General features: G+C 44.2%; 1 protein-coding gene and 1 non-coding gene across 2 annotated transcripts in view; one reads left to right on the top strand and one right to left on the bottom strand.

The window, feature by feature from the left end:
• The first annotated feature begins 322 nt into the window (after nucleotides 1–322).
• The window catches only part of PSAP (prosaposin), a 32,395-nt gene continuing 12,338 nt past the window's right edge, over nucleotides 323–20,379 (top strand). The window contains exons 1-4 of the mRNA XM_055325081.1: nucleotides 323–428; nucleotides 16,500–16,633; nucleotides 18,889–18,963; nucleotides 19,514–19,639. Coding sequence (XP_055181056.1) covers nucleotides 389–428; nucleotides 16,500–16,633; nucleotides 18,889–18,963; nucleotides 19,514–19,639 — 375 coding nt within the window. The 5' untranslated portion in view covers nucleotides 323–388. The remainder of the gene's footprint in view (nucleotides 429–16,499; nucleotides 16,634–18,888; nucleotides 18,964–19,513; nucleotides 19,640–20,379) is intronic.
• On the bottom strand, nucleotides 17,365–17,468 carry LOC129510008 (U6 spliceosomal RNA). Its single transcript, XR_008664469.1, has one exon. It is a non-coding gene; the product is annotated as a U6 spliceosomal RNA (small nuclear RNA).

Genomic DNA, 20,379 nt, shown 5'->3' on the forward strand with positions numbered 1-20,379 from the left:
TGTGGACTTCTTCAATTACTAGTTTTGTCTTTGCAGGACCTGTCCCTTTCCTTCCACCACACGTTTCCCCGCCCCCCTCCCATTCCCCCTCCTGTCCCCATCCCCCCTCCCGTCCCCTTCCATCCCCCTCCCGTCCCCCATCCCGTCCCCCCTCCCGTCCCCCTCCCGTCCCCCCTCCCGTCCCCCTCCCATCCCCCTCCCTCCCCGCCACCTCCCGTTGCGCAGGCGCCGTGCGCGCCGCTGAGTCAGGGCGGCGGGGAGGGCTGGGGCCGGCCTGGTCGGGGCGGAGCTTGCGCCTGCGCAGTGCGCGGCTTCGGGGCGGGGCAGGTTTATAGCCGCCGAGGATCAGCTGACGCTCTGCATTGCAGGCTGCGGAGTCGGCGTCGCCATGTACACTCTCTGCCTCCTGGCCGGCCTCCTGGGCGCGGGTAAGCCCTGAGACCCCCCGCCCCGTCGGGGAAGGGATCCTCGCAGAACGTGGCCCACCCGTCCCGGAGCGGACCGCCCGGGGCCTCGCTCCTCCGTTCTCGGTTGTGGACGAGGGGCGCTCATTGCGCAGGCGCGGCCGGCGCTGCTACCTGCGGGCGCAGGGGCTGTGGGAGGGGGCGGGGGGCAGGGGGCGGGGCCGGGGGGGGGTCCGGGCGGGGGGGCGGGGCCGGGGAGTCGCAGCATCTCCCGCCGGGGTCAGGTTGGGGGCGCCCCCAGGTGACCCCTCCTGCACCTGTGCTGTGCTTGGGGCCGGGCGCACGTGACCGAGACGGACTGCAGTCCCGTCCAGCGGGACCCATTCTGACCTCACTTGCCCCAGTTTTTAATAATGTTGAAATTGCAGGAAGCACATTAAGTATGTTGTCTCTGTTGATGTTTATCTGTACCTGTATATTTACCCTTGGTTCTGCATCTCAAAGATGATACGGCGTTTTGTGCAGATGATTTTGCAATGAAGTTCAAGTTTCCTCTCCTTTAAAAGATCTTTGCAAAGCCGCTGGCCTGTTTAGCAGCGGCCTTTATCTAGAGGAAGATGTATAAATACGTGAGAAGCTGTGATTGCCCTGAAATGTTATTAAAATCGTTGCAGGCTATGAAGGAAACACTTGGGAACCAGCTGCATTGCTTTCCTGGAATTAGGATCCCTCCTGCCCTCCCCATGTCACTGTGACCTTTCTCAGTTTCTGTGCCCCAAACTCGTGCCTTCGCATCATAACCTCCTTTAAATCATCATAGTAAAGGAAAGTGAGTGAAGTTGATTACTTAGCAAACTATTCTAGTTTTATAGTCGTGAAGCCAGGTTTTAATTTGTATACGGAGAAGAGCCCAAGTCTTTTTTCCCCCCTTTTTTTCCAGGTAATATAGTTTACAGAAAGGAAAATAAACCTGATCTTTAAGGCCAACCTCCATTTCTGTTTCTCTAGTTAACTGTAATTAGGGGCTGGCTTCCATTCTGTCATGCAGCTATTCAGATTTTGATAAACAGTAATAAAATAGATGATGGAGTCGACGAAAAACCAAAAAAATAAATAAAAATAAGCTTGTATAGTTGAAATAAGTTGAAGATGTTTTTTCTTGTGTTAGCTTTGAGTGCCTCCCAAGAATGTGTCTTGACCTTAAACGATGCTCTTACACTTCTTTTACTTGTATGCTGTGAAAGGTGATCTGCTTGTAAAGATTTTCAGTTTTATAGTCACTGAAGAAAATGTATTTCTCACTGGGGTTGATCCTTCTTGATATTCTGTGGTCTGTAGAATAAACTAATACTAGTCTCTAAATTTTCTGCACGGATTGAGAGAATGACTTTTGTTGCATATCAAACAGTTGTTCCTGTTGGCAGTGAGTCACTCCTCACAAGACCCTGAGGAATTCTGAATCACTCAAATCACCACAAGGGACTTGTTTCTTTTGAAGTGTAAAATCGTCCTCTGGTATATTTGGGAGTATGGTTAACCAGAATATTTGGTTAATCAAGAGACCCTCTCCCTTTCCCTGAACACTTGAGTAAATGGGAGTATGTTACAATTATAGGCCTTGTTCTAACCTTGCTGTCTGGCCTTTAGGATTACCCCAACGTTAAGAATTTCTAGTGATGACTGAGTTTGTTAGTGAAGGTGTGTGGTGACTGAAGCCATCCTCTGCTCTCTGAGAGGTTCTTAGAACTTGCCATTCCAGCATGGGGCTACTGTAGTACAGAGTGTCATCCTGAACCTGGATGAGCTTTGTTGTGAGTTAATAATGATGTCCTGGTGATTATAGAGACGCTTGGTTTTGAGGTTTTTTTTTTTTTTTTTTTGATTCATCCCATGGTCCTTTGCTCTTCCCCACCTGATAAAGGAAAGTAATGGTATATTGAGAAAGTTGGAGAGCATCTAATCTGATTTCTTTGTAGGTAATGAAGACACTGATGTGCCCCCAAATCACAGGCTGTTTACTGGGGAAGTCAGGATCAGAACCCAGGGCTCCTGGCAGTGCTTGCACTTTCCTTAGCCTTCCCTCAACACTTAGCTTTTGTCACCTGAAGGGGTTGTAATTTACATACTGAAAGCATGCACATTTTAAATGTACAATGTGATGAATTATCACAATGAACATAACCACTGTAAGCAGCCCCCAAGGTCAAGGAATAGAGAGCATTAGCAGCATCCAGAAGCCCCTGTGCCTCACCCATTCGCTACCCTGTTACACTTGCAAAGGAAACAATTAGCTTCTAGCACCATAGATGTAAAAATAACTTTTTGAACTTTCTGCAAATGGAATCATATGCGAAGGGCATATTGTTGGGTGACTCCTCATGGAAGAAGCAGGGCTAGTATTAATGAGGTGGTATGTGTAAAGCATGTGGCGTGGTGCCTGGAATGTGGTATGTGCTTAGTGAAGCTTAGCTGCCCTGTTACTGTCCCTTGTGTAGTGGCTAACCAGGTAAATGCTATGTGCCCAGTGCTGAGGCAGGTAGGCTCTCTGGGGATGCTAGGATGTATTATGTGTACGTATATATTCATTTGATAGCTTATGTTTATGATGATTCAAGACATAAATTTATGGTGCAGTCTGCTGAATATCAGCAGAACTTCAGTTCTCACCTGACAGGAATTTAGAATAAATCCCAATTCTCAATTTTCAATCATTAATTTTATTCTGAAAACAATAATGCAGCTAATGAGGGGTTTATTTGTATTAGCCAGTCAAGGATTTGGTAAGTGCTTTAATTGCATTTGACAAGTTGTATTTAATACATTCTACAAGTGGTTCTTTAAGTGGAAGTATATTGGATTGACTGGTCTGGGTTTTTCTAGATCAGAGGAAGGAGAAGTAGTTCCTCCATTTTCTTGGTTTGTGAAACTGGAATGGCCAGGCTGGGACTTGACTAGATGGGGAAGAGGGAGGCTGGACATGGTGCTGCTGGCTGCAGAAAGCACATAATGAGGCATGGGAACCTCTCTAAGCCAAGACCTTGCCACTTGGGCAAGTGTGTGCCACAGCTTTTGGAGACAGTCTTCTAGCATGGTCATTCTAGATTACTGGATGTCAGGCTCAGAGCCTTGCTCTCTGGCTCCTGTTTGATTCTGCCACCAGGAAGGAAGGAAGGACAGGATTTTCTTTCTTTCTTTCTTTTTTTTTTTTTTTTTCAGGATTTTCTTTAAACCAACTGAAGGGAACACTAATTCTATTACCTTCCCTTTTTCCTCCCCCCCAAATAATTTTAAAACAATAGTGAAAAATACAGCGATTGGGATGAACAGTTTGGTTCTTGCAAGGTACTAGGTGCTTTACTTTTTTTTTTCCCCCCATGAAGACCAAAATTATGTCCTTGGGTAATAATTTGTGTACTGAAAAATAATCTATGTAAACTCCATGTTTTCTTAGGGAATTTATAATTATAATGGGATTGAGAGGAAACTGGAAGAGAATTTTATGTTGCTGATACTATGTTGATGATTTTGGACAAGTTACACTGTACTTCCTCATCTGCAAAATAGAGTTACTGATCATTTCTATCTAATAAGGTTGCTATGAGGCTTTATTATTTTGCTCTGTAGAATGGCATAGGTAGTAGGTACAGTAAGGTTGGCTGTTAAACCATGAATAAAATCTGTATCATGTTTGTCAATGTCCTTGTTGTACCTGCACAAGCAATTCTCCTCTGCCCTTGATTTTGTGATATTCACTAGCCTCATTCATTTCAGAGGTCTTATATTTAATAAAACCATTAAATTGAATTAGAAATGTGTGTGCTGTATGTAATTATTGGGCAGGAAATCAAATGAGGGTAGGTAGTCTGCAGTTAAGAGGGGGTGGGAGTCTACTGTAGTTGCCAGATTTGGTTTAGTATGAGATCAGCCTTTATCAGCAGCTCAGCAGATCAGGGCCTCTGTCCTGGTAATCTGAGTATTCCTTTTCTAGGCTCTTGTTACTACCATGGTACCTGTTTAAGTCCCCTCATCTGGTTTCCCCATCCAGAAAAGGGGGGCGAACTGTTGAGATAATAGCTGCACACACTGAACAAGTCCAACCATGTAAAAATTGGGACAAAGAGTGTGTTTCCTTCCCACCACTGTCCCCCAGACCTTTCCCAGAGATAGCCTGGTAAGCTCCTTTGGGAGCCTTTCTGAGCAACGTATAGTTGACAGTGTGTGAGAGTCCCCCTTCTCTCTCTCTCTTTTTTTTTTAAGCCACAAATGGTAGCCTGTTACACCAGCTTGGTCTTTTTTCACATGTAGAACATTGTAGGCCTCCAGAAAAGTGGGAGAATAATTATAATGAGCACCCATGTATGCAGCATTTGGTTAAGAAACAGGGACTAACAAGTTCCTCCTCCTTTTTTAAATAACCACCTTCCTGGGCTTGTTATTTATCATTTCCCTGCAGGTCTTCATCCTCTCAAGTGTATGACCTTCAACAGTATGTATAGTATTGGGTATTTTAAACATTTTACGAATATTGTATGTATTCTTGGGTTTTTTTTCTTTCGGCTAGTGAAGTTCATTCATGTCAATAACCTGTAGCTCTTTCATTTTCACTGTGGTACTTCATTTATGTCATACTTTGTTGCTAGACATTTAGATTATTTCTAGATTTGCTTTTATCTTAAACTGCTTCTATAAACTTGTGCACATGAGCAGACATTTCTCTAGGTCTGGGGTCTAGGTTTGATGTTGTCAGACTTTAAACTTTGCCAATTTCGTCAAAGAATGAATAGGGTTGCGTTCTTTTTAAATTTATACCTCAGAGGCCATTTCATGCTAGTACAGATAGACCTATCTTTTAAATTTTGGAATACTTTTAGATTTAAACAAAAATTAAAAAGATAGTGTGGTGAGTTCCTGTATACCCTTCACCCAGCTTCCTCCAATGTTAACATCTTATATATTCACTTGTATACTTGCCAAAAGAAAGAAGTGAACATCAGGACAGTGTTAACTATGTTGCAGACTTGATGTGGCCTTTACCAGTGTTCCCACTAATCTCATGTTTCTGTTCCAGGATCCAATCCAGAGTACCATGCTGCACTTAGTTGTGTCTTAATCTCCTCCTACCTCCCAGCTGTTTAAAAAACAGTTACAGAGGATTTCATTGTATGGATGTGTCAATTTAACTTCGTTGATGAACAGCTTTTTTTCAGAAAAAAATGAGAATCCTAATGACACTTTTAAAATTTAAAATTGAATCCTAGCCGTATTTAGACAGATAACTGCTTTTGACAAGAAATTACTTTAAGGGATATTTCATAAATTAGATTGAGGGAGATACTAGAGAAAGTTCTTTTGGCCAGTCTTTGTGATGTCACTTGTCACAGTAAAAAAAAAAAAAAAAAAAATCCTGTACCAGTGGTGATGAGATGCTGTTCTGCAATTGTAGGCATTGATACCAGAGGGTCACATGGCTTCGTATCTCACGAGGATTAAAACTTAAGGTTTGGGGGCAGCCCGGGTGGCTTAGCGCCACCTTCAGCCCAGGGCATGATCCTGGGGACCCCAGATCCAGTCCCACGTTGGGCTCTTTGCATGGAGCCTGCTTTTCTCTCTGCCTGTGTCTCTGTCTCTCTTCCTCTCTGAGTGTCCCACGAATGAATGAATGAATGAATGAATGAATAAATAAATAAATAAATAAATAAAATCTTAAAAAAGCTTAAGGTTTGTCTTATGGGATTGCATGTTATCTAGGTTTTGGGTGCCTTTCAGAGCTCTTCTCCCTCTTCCTTTTCCCTCCCACGCTCAATCTCTGGTGCCTTATTGTAGCTCAGAACCTTTGCATTTTGTATTCCACCTGCTTGGACCCTCTTTCTCTTGAGATGATGCATGTGGATTCCTCCCTCTACTCAGTTGTCTGCTCAGTTGTTGCCTTCTCAGTTCCCCACTGCTCTGTCCAAATGGCCATGCCATCCTGCTCTAGTTTTGTTTTTCCTTTGACCTTGCTGCATTTTTCTTCATTGCACTCACCACTACCTGGCATTCTGTGATATGTGTATTTGTTGTCTTGATCACTTGGTATATCTGCAGCTACGTGACTCTGCTCGGCCCGTAATAGGTGCTTAGATTTGCTAAATGGGAGTGTGAGGTACAGCCAAGTGGATTTCAGCCCAGGAAGTGCTGGTAGGTTAATTGCACGAAACTTTGATGTTAGTAGTGCCAAGTCTTTGTCACAAATAAAAACATCTTTTTAAAAATTTACTGAAAATAGTTTTAAGAGTTTGTGTCTTGGAGTTGACAAATTGGCAGTGAATTTGAGCTCAGATGAAATCTTGACCAGTTTATGTCCAGATTAGAGGGGCCCACAAACCTATTGGAAGGGGTGTTGTGTAGGCAGTAGAGATATAGGAGCCTAACAGAACTTAGATACTCTGGTGGCTGTGATTTGTGGTAAATCGGAAAAGGGAACTAGCTATAATTTGAGAAGTAGTTTTCTCTCTGTTGGGTTTCAAAAATTGGCTGTTTGTAACGGTAGCTCTAAAGCTTTTTGGTGTCTGCATCCCTGTATACTCGTGAGTTATTGAGGGACCCCAAAGAGCTTTTGTTTATGTGGGCCCTAGCTATCGATATTTATCATCTTATATAAAATAAGCTGACAATTAAAAAATAATCCTTTAGAAATGGTAAACATGTTAACGTATTACAATTTTAGTGAAAAAAAAAAACTTTTTTGAAACACAGACATGGTAAGTGAGAAGAATGGCTTGTTTTACCTTTTTGCAGTTTTTCTAATACCTGGCTAGATTCTCTGCTGCTGCTGCATTCAGTGTGCTGCCATTCACCTGCCATATGCCTCCAGAAAAACTCCACTGCACATTTGGGAGTAAATGAGAGTGACAGAGGCAGCTAACACCTTGGCATTACTACTGTTATGACACTTTTGAGCTCAGAGACGTCCTGAAGGATGATTTAATCCTCCCAATTGCCCTGTGAGGTGAGAGCAACTGAATCAGGATGCTAGGGCATCCTAATATCCTGCCCTAATCTATGCTGTGGTCTGAAGTGTAGATTTTGACATTTCAAATGAAGGATGGTATTCCTGTTCCTAAGGTGAGTCAAAAGTAACCTTTATAGTTGACATATTTATATGTATTTGAAACTTTTTAGTTAATGATTTTGTGGGACAGGCTCAGAGCACTGAAGTTCTGTATTAGTGGGGTTTGCATGAAATCTTTCTTAGCGTATTATTCTACAAGTGTGCCGAGATCACTCAGCTTGCTAGCAGGGATGGGGTACAGCCCATGCCAGTTTCTAGCTGACTGAATCAACTTCTGTGCAGCACCCGGGCCAGAACTAGGACCATGTAGATGTGATGCTGTCCTCTGCCTGGACCTATTCACCTGACTGGACTCTGAGCAGTCTGGCCAAGGGCTCATTTCTTCATGGTCCAATTGTGGCAGCGTCTTATCTAAGGTAATTGAAGTTCATCTCTGATCATTACCTGATAGGTTTGATACTTGGAATAAGAGCTTTGCTAGCATATATTGGATTGGAGTGCTGTCAAACGAACTAGGTAGGAATTTCTCTTCTCAAAATTAATTATGCCACATTGCATCACTCTTATGCAATCTAAGAGGTTTGCATTCTTGTCCCTCAGTGTCTCAGTTAATGATTGCACAAACTGATTTGCCTGATGACTCTCTTGCTTTCTCCGTGTAGATCAGTTTTTTGTCCTGGAATGGTCTTGCTTGTGAGAAAAATTAAGGAGCAAGAGGAGGGAAAAATTGAGGGAGAGGGGAAATAGGGAAGAACTTTTGTCTTAGATACACAACTAATGGCTTACTGGGGCTGGAGGTGATGGGCGTCAGCCAAATCAGCTCAGTACAGATTTCTTTTGTAATAAGAGCAATCTTTGGGCATTACTTCCTTTAGATCAAGGCAGGCTGCTTTTGAGCCCGTGCTATTCTGAATGATTAAATGGGCAACGTTTTTATTCTACTCTGCAGAATGTTTTCAGAAGCAGGATCCTATGAAGAAGAGACAGGTCCCTCTGCCATAGAAGCCAGCTCTCAGATGGAGCAGTTGGTGTTGAGTGCAGTGGTTTATCTCCTGCAGGATCTAAGTGCATGAATTCCAAGAAATGTCTGAATGCAGGGAGCCTGAAGTAGATGCTGCCCCTCCCTGGGTCTGCCTGTCTTGGTTGCCTAGCAGCCTGCCTGTTTCCATGGTGCTCCGTTACCAAGGCGGCAGATCCATTGCCCTGTGGAATGTCTGCTCTGATCACTGGTACTGCAAAGCTGCTCGTATTTTCTTTTATTCTTTTTTTGGCAACTAGACTCTGAACAGTATTTAGCATATGTTATCTAAGATATTTACTGGGGAAAAACAATGGATAAAAGAGTAAGACTGTTCTAACATATGGAATATAAGGTGCACCTTCTAGGAAAGGTGGTCCCCTTCATTCTGAGAGTGTTTTTGAAAACCTTTGGTGGCTACATTGTGTATGTAGGTTTTTAAATATCCTTATAAAGACTTGTTATTTTGGGACTCTTCTGGTAGATGATTAAGCTGGCATTTAGTTAGGTTTAGGTTTGATTTGAGATAAGAGACTTAGATAGTAGTGGCTTAAATACAATAGAACCATCCCTAACCTTCCACAGGAAGTTCAGGAGCTGACCTTCCAGGGCTAGTGTCTGGTGAGGGACTGGGTCCTTGAGGTCTAGCCCCTTTCTTCATGAGTGCTAAAGATCCAGCCATCACACTTGTGTTTAAAGATGTGAGACCTCTACTAGCATCCCATTACGCATGTGGCTTCATGGCCAGACCTTGCTGCAAGGGAGACTCGGAAATGTAGTTTTTTTAAATCTTGGCAGCCATGTGTGTAGCTAAAAATCCTTAGTTCTGTTCCTGTGAAAGGAGTGGAGAGTGGCTATAGGAACAACTTGTCTCGTGACCAAACCGGAGTTCCTCGCTTGGGTTTGCAAGAGAGCCAGTCACTGAGACATCAGGTTTGCAGCTAGGGAGGAGTTTGAGAGCTAGCCAAACCAGGAGACAAGAGAGCAAACCTTAAATACTCTTCCCTGAAGGGGGAGAGAACATGTTTTTTATAATCATAGGGGTTGAGGTTACATATATTGATGAAAAGGGCAGCGACACATGACTATTCATGAGGAAAGGTGGAGTATGTGCATTGAGTAAACATATATGTGACATATCCCATGTTCATTTTGGGGTGGGGACATAAAATTAAAATGAGGAAAAACTGGGATCCTGATGTCAGATCGGTCATCTTAGGAGCAGAAGAGGGTCTGGGGGTTATGTGTGATCTCCGAGAGCCCATATAAACTGGAAAGGGTCTCTGCTTCTATCTCAGGTAAGGAATGGAGGGCCTGGCTTATTCCTAGGCTGGAACCTTATCTGTGACCTTCAGCCCAGGCCTGTGCAGGGACATCTAGTTAGATGTTAGATCTGAAAAGAAACAACAGTTGATTAGGGAGAAACAGGCCTATTAAAAACAAGCTTTAGATTTCCTGATAGTTTCAACCTTATTAACCCTATGGGATACAGTTTGTTTCTGCCACATTGGGCAGTAATTATTCCTGAAACTGGTGGTAAGGTTTAAGTTTTTTCTGACTTTAAAAGTAACATGGAGAAAAATTATACCATGTTATAAAAATCAGAATGTGAATGCCTTCAGTTGGTGGTTCTTCCTCTCAAGTCCATCATTAACAATTAGGTGCACTACTAACTGAGCTTCGTAGGTACCAGACACTGTCCTTTCTGTCCTTTCTCTCCTTTCTCACTGATTTTCACAGAATTCCTGAGAAAGGGGCACTCTTTTTTTTTACCCTATATTTTTCCCACATGATTGTGGCCTAAGTAATTGACCAATTCTTGGCTTTAGTTCGTAGATAGCAGAGCAGGGGGTTTCAGTCAGCCTGGTCTACTCCCCAATATGCAGGGCACCAGTCATTTTGTCATACACCTCCTCATCCTTCCAAAAAAAAAAAAGTTTTTAGGGGGCTCTATAAAAGATGGGTTCCAGAAATAATTTGAAATATGACAACTATATCAGGATTAGAGGAAAATAAGCCCGTAGCTCCAGTGCCATGAATTATTGAGAGCATTTCATCTGTAATGTTTTTAGCACTTTGCTGGGCACCTCTCATTCTTGCTCCTGCAAACCTCTTATTCAGCACATAGCTTCAACTCCCGAGCTTCTAACAATAGAGCCTATGTTTCCATCTGTGTGACTAACCTACAGCTTCTGAGGATTTGAGATATAACTCTCTAGGTCTTTGAGCTGCCAGTTAAGTCCTTGATAAAATGCAGAGTAAACCAACAGAATAGCTTGGATTCTGCTATTAGTCGGAGCACCTGTTTTGGGCAAGGAACTGGATCAGAGAAAGGTCCTGCTGTTGTTTACTACAGGTGGTGGTGATGATGAATATCACTGGACTTCTGTAGCATACTAGTTCTGCCCTGTGTTTTACAAATATTGGTTAATTTGTATAAACTCCTAGGAGTACTAGTAATAAGCCCATTTTGCAGATTGGAAGCCTGAAGTCTTAAGGTCACCTGACTAGAATTGGTGGAGGCATGATCTGAGCCCTTGACTGTCTGATTTGAAAGCCAGCCTGGTAGGGGAGCTGAGATAGTGGATAATTGAGAATGCCAGAGAGATGCTCATAAAGGCGTGATGGCTGAGAGATGTAATGTTGTGGCAGTTGAAAGTGTGTAACTGTGTCATTGTGATTCTCAACAATCCCACCAGTAGCTACATCTTTATTTTACAGATGAAGAACAAGCTCAGGACAGCGATTGGGTGAAGGTCATTTATTTGAGTGGGACTTGGAGGCAGATCTGGTTTTCTTTTCAGTATCTCACATTTGAAAAACATTTCATTTAGGTGGTGGGTCAGTTACCTTAGATTTCTCCATTTCTAAGCACAAGGTTTAGTTTCTTTTTGGAAAAAATCATCACACCTAAAACAACATGGCTCTAGTGAGTTCTCCCTGCCTTCCAGGCTCACTGAGATTTTTTTTTGTGTGTGTGTCTATGTAGAGTCTAGCTGCCGTAAAGCCCATTTCTGGTGTAGCTCATGGCAGCCGATCTCAATACAGTAAAATTCCATCATAGCCTTTTTTTTTTTTTTTTTATAAATGACCTACATGTGAGTCATTTAGAATATGGCTATTTTCTTCTAGGCCTGGGGAGTCAAAAGGAAACACAGTGCACCCATCCCTTTGCTAGGGAAATACAATTGAAGTTCTGTGTCTCAAAAAACAACACAAAGCCCGTCTTTCTTTAAGGAAACTTGCCCATAGGGTTTTAGTGTCTCTGAAATGGTAATTTCTCTGATCTCTGTTGTCATTGAGAGCTCAAATGGGAGGCCTCAGAACTGAGGGGGGCTAGTGCCTGGCTTGCCATGAGGAGTGTTTGTGTCTTAACATATTTAATTAGAACTCTTGAGGAGGTCAGGCACACATTCTAAGAACTTTCTTAGAGTTCAACTTATTGTCTCAAAAGAAGGAAGTTGGTATTTGGGGGCAGAGTGTGGGAGAATGAGAATAGAGATGAAAGCTTTGCTGAGAACATGTTTTGAGAAATAACTCATCAGAAACTGGCTTAGGATATTTTTTATGTATTGGTTATGTATAAACACTGAAAATGTCATTTGGCTCATTCTTTTGGGAGTGAGGATGTGTAGCCCCTCAGAGGACTTCTAGTCCTGCTCATCACGCAGGATTTCTCTTCCCACAGAATTCCTTGGAGGTTCAACGTTTTGTTTCTGCGTGGTTCCTTCTGCTTTTGGAGCGGTCATCATCTAACGAGGCAGCCCATTCCCTCTTTATAACCCTGTGGATGGCCCCTACCTCGAGCCGTCGTCTGTTTCCCTTAACCTCTACTCACAGCTCTGATAGCTGGGTCTGAGGCCACACAGCGGATCTGCCCCCGCGTGATAGGTGGAAGGCCTCCTTCCTATGAAAATAGCATTGTTTCTAAGAGACGTTCTCTCTCCCAGTTAACACCTCCAGTCTTGTAGGGGCGTCAGGAATGGTGTCACGCGTCCTCACCCTCCCAACCTGCTGTGCTTGTCTCTGACTCTGGGAAGCAAAGCACACAGGTGTGTTCTTTGTGCTGCCGCTCAGCGGGCTTGTGTTCACATTTACGTTTAACCCTCTGAGTTTCATTTTCCCAGCTGTCTGTTCTTGTGGAATCTTTTTGTTAGCTTCTCTCTGAGTCTTGGTTGCTACTGCTCCTTGCTTGGAATTTTTGGTGTGAGCTTGCATTCCAGTTAGGTGCCCCGTCATCTGAATCCCCCACCTCCTTTTGTCAGTTCTTCTGCTCTATGACTCCTGGGTTTTTAAGACACTAGTGTGAGCTCTTGCCCACAGGGTGAGTTTTCACACAGGGATGAGTGTGTCAGATGAGGTCTTCTTGGTTGGGCCTGGGGTCTCTCTGTGCAGCCTGGCTTGGGAGAAGACAAAGATTCCTCTCCTCCTTTGGAATGTTCACGAATTCCGTTTTTCTCTCTCACCCAGTCTTTTTTGTATTTCTGTTTTTAGGGGCCAGTTCAAATTTCATTTTGAAGAAGTTTCCTCTATGCAGTTAGTAATTTTGTTGCTCCAGGGCTTGTCATTCCCTGTGTTTCTATTAACATACCACCATTTCTTCGGGGCCTGTCCCGTCCCACTGTGGAGTCAGAGACCCCAAGTGTGTCCACTTTGTTCTGCTGCTTGAGTGCACTGTTCTTGGCCCAGTCAGTGGAGTTTGGTAATCAGCCTTCATCTTCGTGGTTTTCCCACTTGGTTGGAGAAGAGCCATGCTTGCTTTTAGAGCCTTCAGTCCACAGCTGGGATCTGGACAGGTGTAGTGCATAAGAGCTCCCTGAAGTGGTGTGAGGATTTTGTGTCTAAATACATTTTCCGGGAAAAGGATTCATGTCTCAGCAGTGTTCTTACCCATTCTTTGGCTCCTTCACAGGGGATCAGGTCCTGAAATAAGCACCTGAACCCTCCCCAGGTGGCTCCCTGGTATCACCCATGCTTGCATTTCTGCCTCACATTACCAATCCTGAGGATACACAGTTGTTTCTTTGTAAATACACATTGGGTCATTTTAGGACATCAGATTTGTTGTACACCACAGACTATTTGTATAAAGTGCAATTTTAAAAATTTGGCTTTAGGTTGGAGGTACATGGGAATGTCTTACTGAGAATTTAATTTCTAGGAGCTGGGAGTTTAGTTTCATTTCTCATTGTCCATGTAATGTGTTTTAGGTTGACATTGAGGACATCATAGGTCTAACAGGTTGCCCACCATGCATTTTACTTCTGAAAGTTCTGAGGTGGGCTGTTGAGTAACAGTAACTGTTGAGGTTGGGAATGACTTGGCTGTTAGCCGGATGGATCACAAATAACCAGCTACCAGAAAAGACTTTTAGTCCAGAACAGTTTAGCTAAAACTGGTAACAAAGTCATTATTGCAAATGATTACTGTTTCAAGTTCCTTGAACTAGTGAACAAACTACAAAGTATTCTTGCCTCTCAGGCCTAGCCTGGTGCATCTTCCTCCCCAAGCCTGATAGATTTTGGCCCTTGTGGCCAACTCCTGGCTGGGATGGTTGGAGAAAACCCCCTGGGTTAAGTCCTATTTGACTGTATATTTTTGAGACTGGAGATGGTAGTTGGGCCTTATGTAGGGAGGGCTGCTCACTGGCCCTGCCTTTCTCTCTGAACCCTGTGTGGCTCTGGTCGGCTGTTGTCCCCCCTCTTTCTTCTTGGCTTCCCTGTGTCTCACTCTGCATTCTTGGCTCATTTTTCATTTTGTAGCTTCCTGTTATTTTTCCGATTCTTTTCTCCCAGTTGCAGGTAGAACCAGTTGGTGTATTTTGGGTGCTTCTCAGGATTCTCCAGGGCCGTGTACCTGGAAGGAGCATGGGAGGCGCTGGTGGAACCTGTGGGCTTTGTGTGCTGTCTCTGTGATGACCCCCACTTCCCAGAACCCTGACCTACAGCCCAGGGCTGGCCTCAGCGTAGTGTAGCTACGTTATAGGTACTAAACTCCTGTGAACCATCTGGGGATTAGTATGAAATCTGCTGCATGTTTCCCGTGGAAACCGGAATCTAAGCCAACAGCTGTTGGAAGGTGGCCAGTTCAGTTGTGTTTGTGAACTGGTTATGGATGCAATTTTTGCTGCAAAGGGGCATGAAAGGCTGTAACCTGGGTAGCAGATTAATAATCACTGCCAGTGTGTCAAAGGGTGCATATCATCTGGCTTAAGCTTTCTGCGGACCTGTGACTCAGTGTTTGTGTGAATAGTTCGTGGAATATAGCTTTGACCACATTTCATTGCCCTCTCCTGGAGTGAGAGCACCTACCAACCTCCGTGTTTTGTGTACTGTGTGTGCGTCACCTGTCTGTAGGATCTCTGTGCCTTCTCATTGGCTTGTATTGAGCTGCGTGACTCCCGAGGTTCTCCATCTGTTTCACGGGTAGCTGTGGGCTTTCTCCTCAGACTTGGGCCTTGTGTTACCTATTTACAGTAGAAGGTGGTTTCGCCCTACTGAGGTGTTTGCTGGAGTTAGCTGCCAGCACCGTCACCCGTCTTCACCCGTCTTTGTGTAACCCGATGGAATCCATTGTTCTCTAGCCGAATTGTTGGCCTAGAGGTGAGGTTCCAAAGTCAAGGTTACTATAGACCTATTGTAAGAAACATAAGTACTTTCAAGGCATTTTATAAAATATTTTTGTAGAGTTACTCACATACAACATAACACTGGGAGTTTCAGACAACCACCCTGCTTTGTTATTCTGTTTTTTATACAACTCCTACATAATTTCCTGTTCTTGGGTTTTTTTTTTTTTTCTATTTGATATATAATTTTATGCTTAACAGCTACATATTCTTTTTAGTAAGAGTATCATTAGTTTTTCCTCTCTATTTTTGACCATTCAAGTTATATCAACTTTTATTTTTAGTATTGTGAATTACATTTAATAAATATATTTATGCATATCATATTTTGCCTCTTGGATTGCTGTATTTCCTTAAAATCTATTTCTAGAAGTGGGTTACTTTTTTTTTTTTTTTTAAAGTAGGCTCCACACCCAGCCTGGATCCCAGTGTGGGGCTTGAACTCATGACCCTGAGTTTAAGACCTGACCTGAGATCAAGAGTTGGATGCTTAACCGACTGAGACTGAGCCTCCAAGGTGACCTTGAAAGTGGATAACTTTTTTGAAGAGGGATTTTTTCCATTTTTTGAAATATATTAATATATTAAAAAGTCCTGACCAGTCACAGCCTTACAAATGTATATTTTACTACAACCTTGTCACTTTTTCCCTCCTTGGCTAATTTAACTTTCAAAATATGGCACCTTCTTGCTGTAACCTGCATTTCTTTGGTCCTAGGTGACTTGTACCTTTCCTGTGCTTTCCCAGTTTAATTTCTGTGCTTGTGACTGTTGCCTGAGTCCTTTCTTCATTACCACAGCAGATGCCATGCTGTGCACCTGACTTTGAGTAGACACATGTTCACCGTATCACGTTTGTTGTGATACCAAAGTGGATTATGGAGGATTTTTTGTTAGTAAATTTGTTTATGAGCATGTGTTCACAAAGTTAGATTTGTAAAAGGGCTCTTCTACTAGAATGTTAAGAATCGTTTTTGTAATAATAATCGTTTTGTAATAAGGATATGAACCTTGTTTTCCCTATAGATTAATAAAAAAAACTTAATTTGTCATTTTACAGGAGTTTAAAATTTTGTATAATCTGTCAGTGTTTACTCCTTTGATTTCTTTATTACCTCATGGAAGATTCTTAAGGTTCTAAAGATTAAAAGGCCTGGTACAGTTTAGAAATAGTTTGAGAGGAAAAAAGCAAACCAGATACATTAGTCCCTCTCAGTCCTGTGACTCTGACTGAAGGTGGTCACCGAGCTTCTGGCCTGGAGCCAGTGGCGCTGTGGTTTGTGTGGCACGCCGCTGGGTGAGGGGCCGTGCCGCTGTCCAGCTCAGTGCCTGGGCTAGTCCTTCCCCCTGGGTAGGTAAGTGAGGTGGGCTACCTTCTCATGATGGTCTTTCTTTTAGCTCTTGCCAGCCCTGTCCTAGGCCTGAAAGAATGTACCAGAGGTTCGGCGGTGTGGTGCCAGAACGTGAAGACGGCGGCCGATTGCGGGGCCCTGCAGCACTGCCTGCAGACTGTGTGGAACAAGCCAACGGTGGTAAGTGCCGCTGGTGCCGTCCTCTGTCTCTTCATATTGGCTGTAGCTGTTGCCATTTACCAAGTGCTTTCCCTTGCTTTGTTTGCTCCTCACGGTGGCCCTGCGAGGGAGGCAGGACCTGTTGCGGGGTGGACCCATTGTAGTACAGTGGAAACAGTTGCAGAGGGGTGAGGGTTCTGTTCCCCCGAGGTCACTGAGTCTCTTGGAGGCAGAGGATGAGGCCTGCCCACGGCCGCCACTGTATGCACACCATGCCACCTCCCGGGCCTCTGGGTGTGCCACCTCTCCACGCTAGGTGAGGGACCAGGAGGTATGCAGTTTCTATTCCCAGGCCTGGATGCGTGGGCAGAGCTCCATCCTTGGTCACTCCAAAAAGTAGATGCTAGGGGTGCCTGTGTGGCACAGCCAATTAAGTACCCGACTGTTAGTCATGATCTTGGGGTCATGAGATTGAGCCCCGTGTTGGGCTCTGCACCCAGCGTGGAGTCTGCTTGAGTTTTTCCCTCTGCTGCTCCTCCCCGCATGTGTGTGTGCATGTTCTCTCTTTCAAATAAATGAATATATCTTAAAAAAAAAAAAAGTGCTAAACTTTTGAAGTCCTTCCCCACTTTTTGGCATTTTTCACCCTCTGCCTCTCAGGCAGATCACTAATTCAAACCCTAGAGTTTAGTAGCTATTTAAAATTTTATTTCTAGCTACAGCCAAACTGGAAAAGATGCTGATTTTTTTTTTTTAATATAGAACACTTCACAAATTTGCGTGTCATCCTTGCTTAAGGGCCACACTGATTTCTGTATCATTCCAATTTTAGTAGATGTGCTGCTGAAGTGAGCATGATGCTACTGATTTTTCATCTAAATGGTGTTAAATATAGCATATTAATGTGGAACTCTCAATACTCATGGAGAATTACTCCAAGATGACAAAGCTCAAGTGCATTCTTCCTGCGACCTGACCCCTCTCAGGAGATGGCTGAGCTTTGCTGGCCGTACCAGCTGATTGCAGAACATGCTCGTGGCTCGCTCTGCGAGGTGCCACCTCCTGTGGCACAGGCTCACTTTGCCTGGATTTCCAGATCTAAAACTTGTCACTAGTGGCCGCAGGTGCTTCTTCTCTTCATTAAGAGAAGAACAATTAAAAACCCTGTTCTTTTAGAAATAGTGTCTGAATTCGTCAGGCCTCTACCCTCTGTGGCCAAAATTACTTTCTGATTTGGTTTCCAATTTACTTCTCATCTTGTTTTTAACATGATTTCCGCTTTTCAAATTCAGCATGTGACAAGGGGGAGGGGACTTTTGCTCTTTCTGACAGGACAGTCTCATGGGTGCCTGAATCTGGTAGTAGCCTGATGAGGCCCAAAGGTTCAAATTGATTTTTTTTTTTTAAGTTTATTTTTACTTGTTAGTGGGCAAGAGAACCACAAGCAGGGGGAGGGAGAAGGGAGAAGCAGGCTGAGTGGGGAGCCAGACATGGGGCTTGATCCCAGGACCCTGAGATCGTCACCTGAGCTGAAAGTAGATGCTTAACTGGCTCAGCCACCCAGGTGCCTTAAATTGATTTCTTTCAATGCAGTTTAGTTCACAGGTCTTCCTTCATCTCACCCACAGGTGTTAGTTCCTTCCTTCTTCATGGGGTATAAATCAGTTGCCCTCAAGAAGGGAGCTTCTCACGAGCCTCAAGAAGCAGCTAGAGTCTCCATGTCTGGGGCCACATAGAGCTGTGGGTGTTCAGGCTTATCAGGGGACAGGCACGCTGTTTTTAAGCTCTGGGGTGGTGACATATGGCTTCCAGGTGAGCATACCTACACCTGCATGGTGGGAGGTGGACATAGTGCAGGAGGTAGTGCCAGTGTCTGCTTGGGCTTCTCTGTCCCACTCCCCTTTTACTCTGTGATAGTGATATTGGCCCCAGGTGACCGACTGACTTTCTCTGATTTTTTTCACCCTTTCAAGCTTCAGTTTCCTCCTGGAACTGCTGTGAGCATTAACACGACATTTGGCCTGTGCCATGTGTGCTGAGGTATAGAGGGTACAAGAAAAGGGTATCTACCCTGTAGAAGCACAGTGTTCTGGTCAGTCCCATCTGCTGATTCTTCCCCTGTGGCGTCCTTGTACTTCTCATCTAGGTTGAGGAACCAGGCTGTGCCAGTGTGGCAGACATCCCTGGGTAGATAGGACAGAGGCCAAGGGGCTTTTCAGCTGTAGACTTACGTCCTACAAATATGGATCTCTCTCCCTCATGTTCTTTCCTCTTAGAAATCCCTTCCCTGCGACATATGTAAAGATGTTATCACTGCAGCTGGCGACATGCTGAAAGACAATGCCACTGAGGTGAGCCGTCATGAGTATGTGTGACTACGTGTGAGCAGTGGCTGTGTGGCCATCTGTGTCTGTTCCTTCAGAGATTGCTCTGTGGCTTTGGGGGTCTAAGGAGGAATGGTCCAGGTAGGAAGTAGTTCAGATCTTCTGAGCCACATACTCCCCCCCCCCCCCATCCTTTAAAAATGTAAAAGCCATCCTGTACAGCTACAGGCTATACAGAAACAGGCTGTGGGAGGTAACTTGCTGTCCCTGACTTTGGCATGTAAATGCCCAGGGTTGATGAGGATTTTTGTATTGCTTTTTGCTACCTTTTAGGTCCGTTTTGGCTATTTCTGCTCAGAAGTCCCTGTGCCCTTGAGACTGTAGGTCAGAGTAGCTTCATTTTTGAGGAATGTTTGCTTTTTGCCTATTTATCTGATGGAGCCACGGCCACCCAGTGGCCCTCTCCCAGGCCTCTTCCCTGAGGCTGCTGTCTGTTGGGAGCTGTGGAGGTCCTTTGCTCTCGTCGTTTGCAGAGCAGAAGTCCATCCTGATCTCACCCTTGCCTGTATCCCCTTAGCAAGAGATCCTCGTGTACTTGGAGAAGACCTGTGACTGGCTGCCTAGTCCGAACCTGTCTGCCTCGTGCAAGGAGGTGGTTGACTCCTACCTTCCAGTCATCCTGGACATGATTAAAGGACAAATGGTATGTGGTGGAGAATAGACTCTTCCTTCAGGGAACTTCTGGGGCCCTGGGAGGTGCCAGACAATGATTAAAGCGAAAAGTCTTTTCATGGATTTGGATTTTCTTAGCAGCTTATTGCTACAGTTCTGACCTCTGAGATGGCTTTGGCCCAGCAGAACACTGTGCTTGTAACTTTCAAGATTGAGGGAGAGTCCAGGAGATGGGAACTTGGAGAATACTGAGGGAATTGTAAACTGCTGTAACGTTCATATATGTGCCCATTTGCTAACTCATGTCACATCTTTAGCTCTCCCTTTGAGCATACAATTCATTTCATTTCTGTGATTTTTATCCTGAGGAGTAATTGAGGGAATGTACTGGTGGGTTGAGCTATAGCAGAGTTCTGCCTGCATTTCAAATAAGCATCTACTGTGCATAAACCAAGAGCCACTGAACATGTTGGGTTTTCAGCAACAGACAAGGGGCTGGGTTTTGTGGTATTTGGAAAGACCTTAAAAAGGTTGTAAAAGACCTTCTTTTTAAGAAAGAGGAGGTGCTTAAAACACAGGGCCAGCAGGCAGGAGTGTCCCGAGACTGGACCAAGGTTTTGGTAAGGATGGCATGGGTCACACCATGCAAGGCTCTCTTTAAGGATTGCAAGTGCAATAGGAAGTTGTTGGAGGGCTCAAGGGGGAGGAGTGACATGATCATAGGTGCCTTCTCTAAAGGGTTCGGTCTAGCTCCCACCAGTTGGGAGTTGG

The sequence above is a fragment of the Nyctereutes procyonoides genome, unplaced genomic scaffold (genome assembly GCF_905146905.1).
Source record: "Nyctereutes procyonoides isolate TBG_1078 unplaced genomic scaffold, NYPRO_anot_genome, whole genome shotgun sequence".
NCBI classification, from domain to species: Eukaryota; Metazoa; Chordata; class Mammalia; order Carnivora; family Canidae; genus Nyctereutes; species Nyctereutes procyonoides.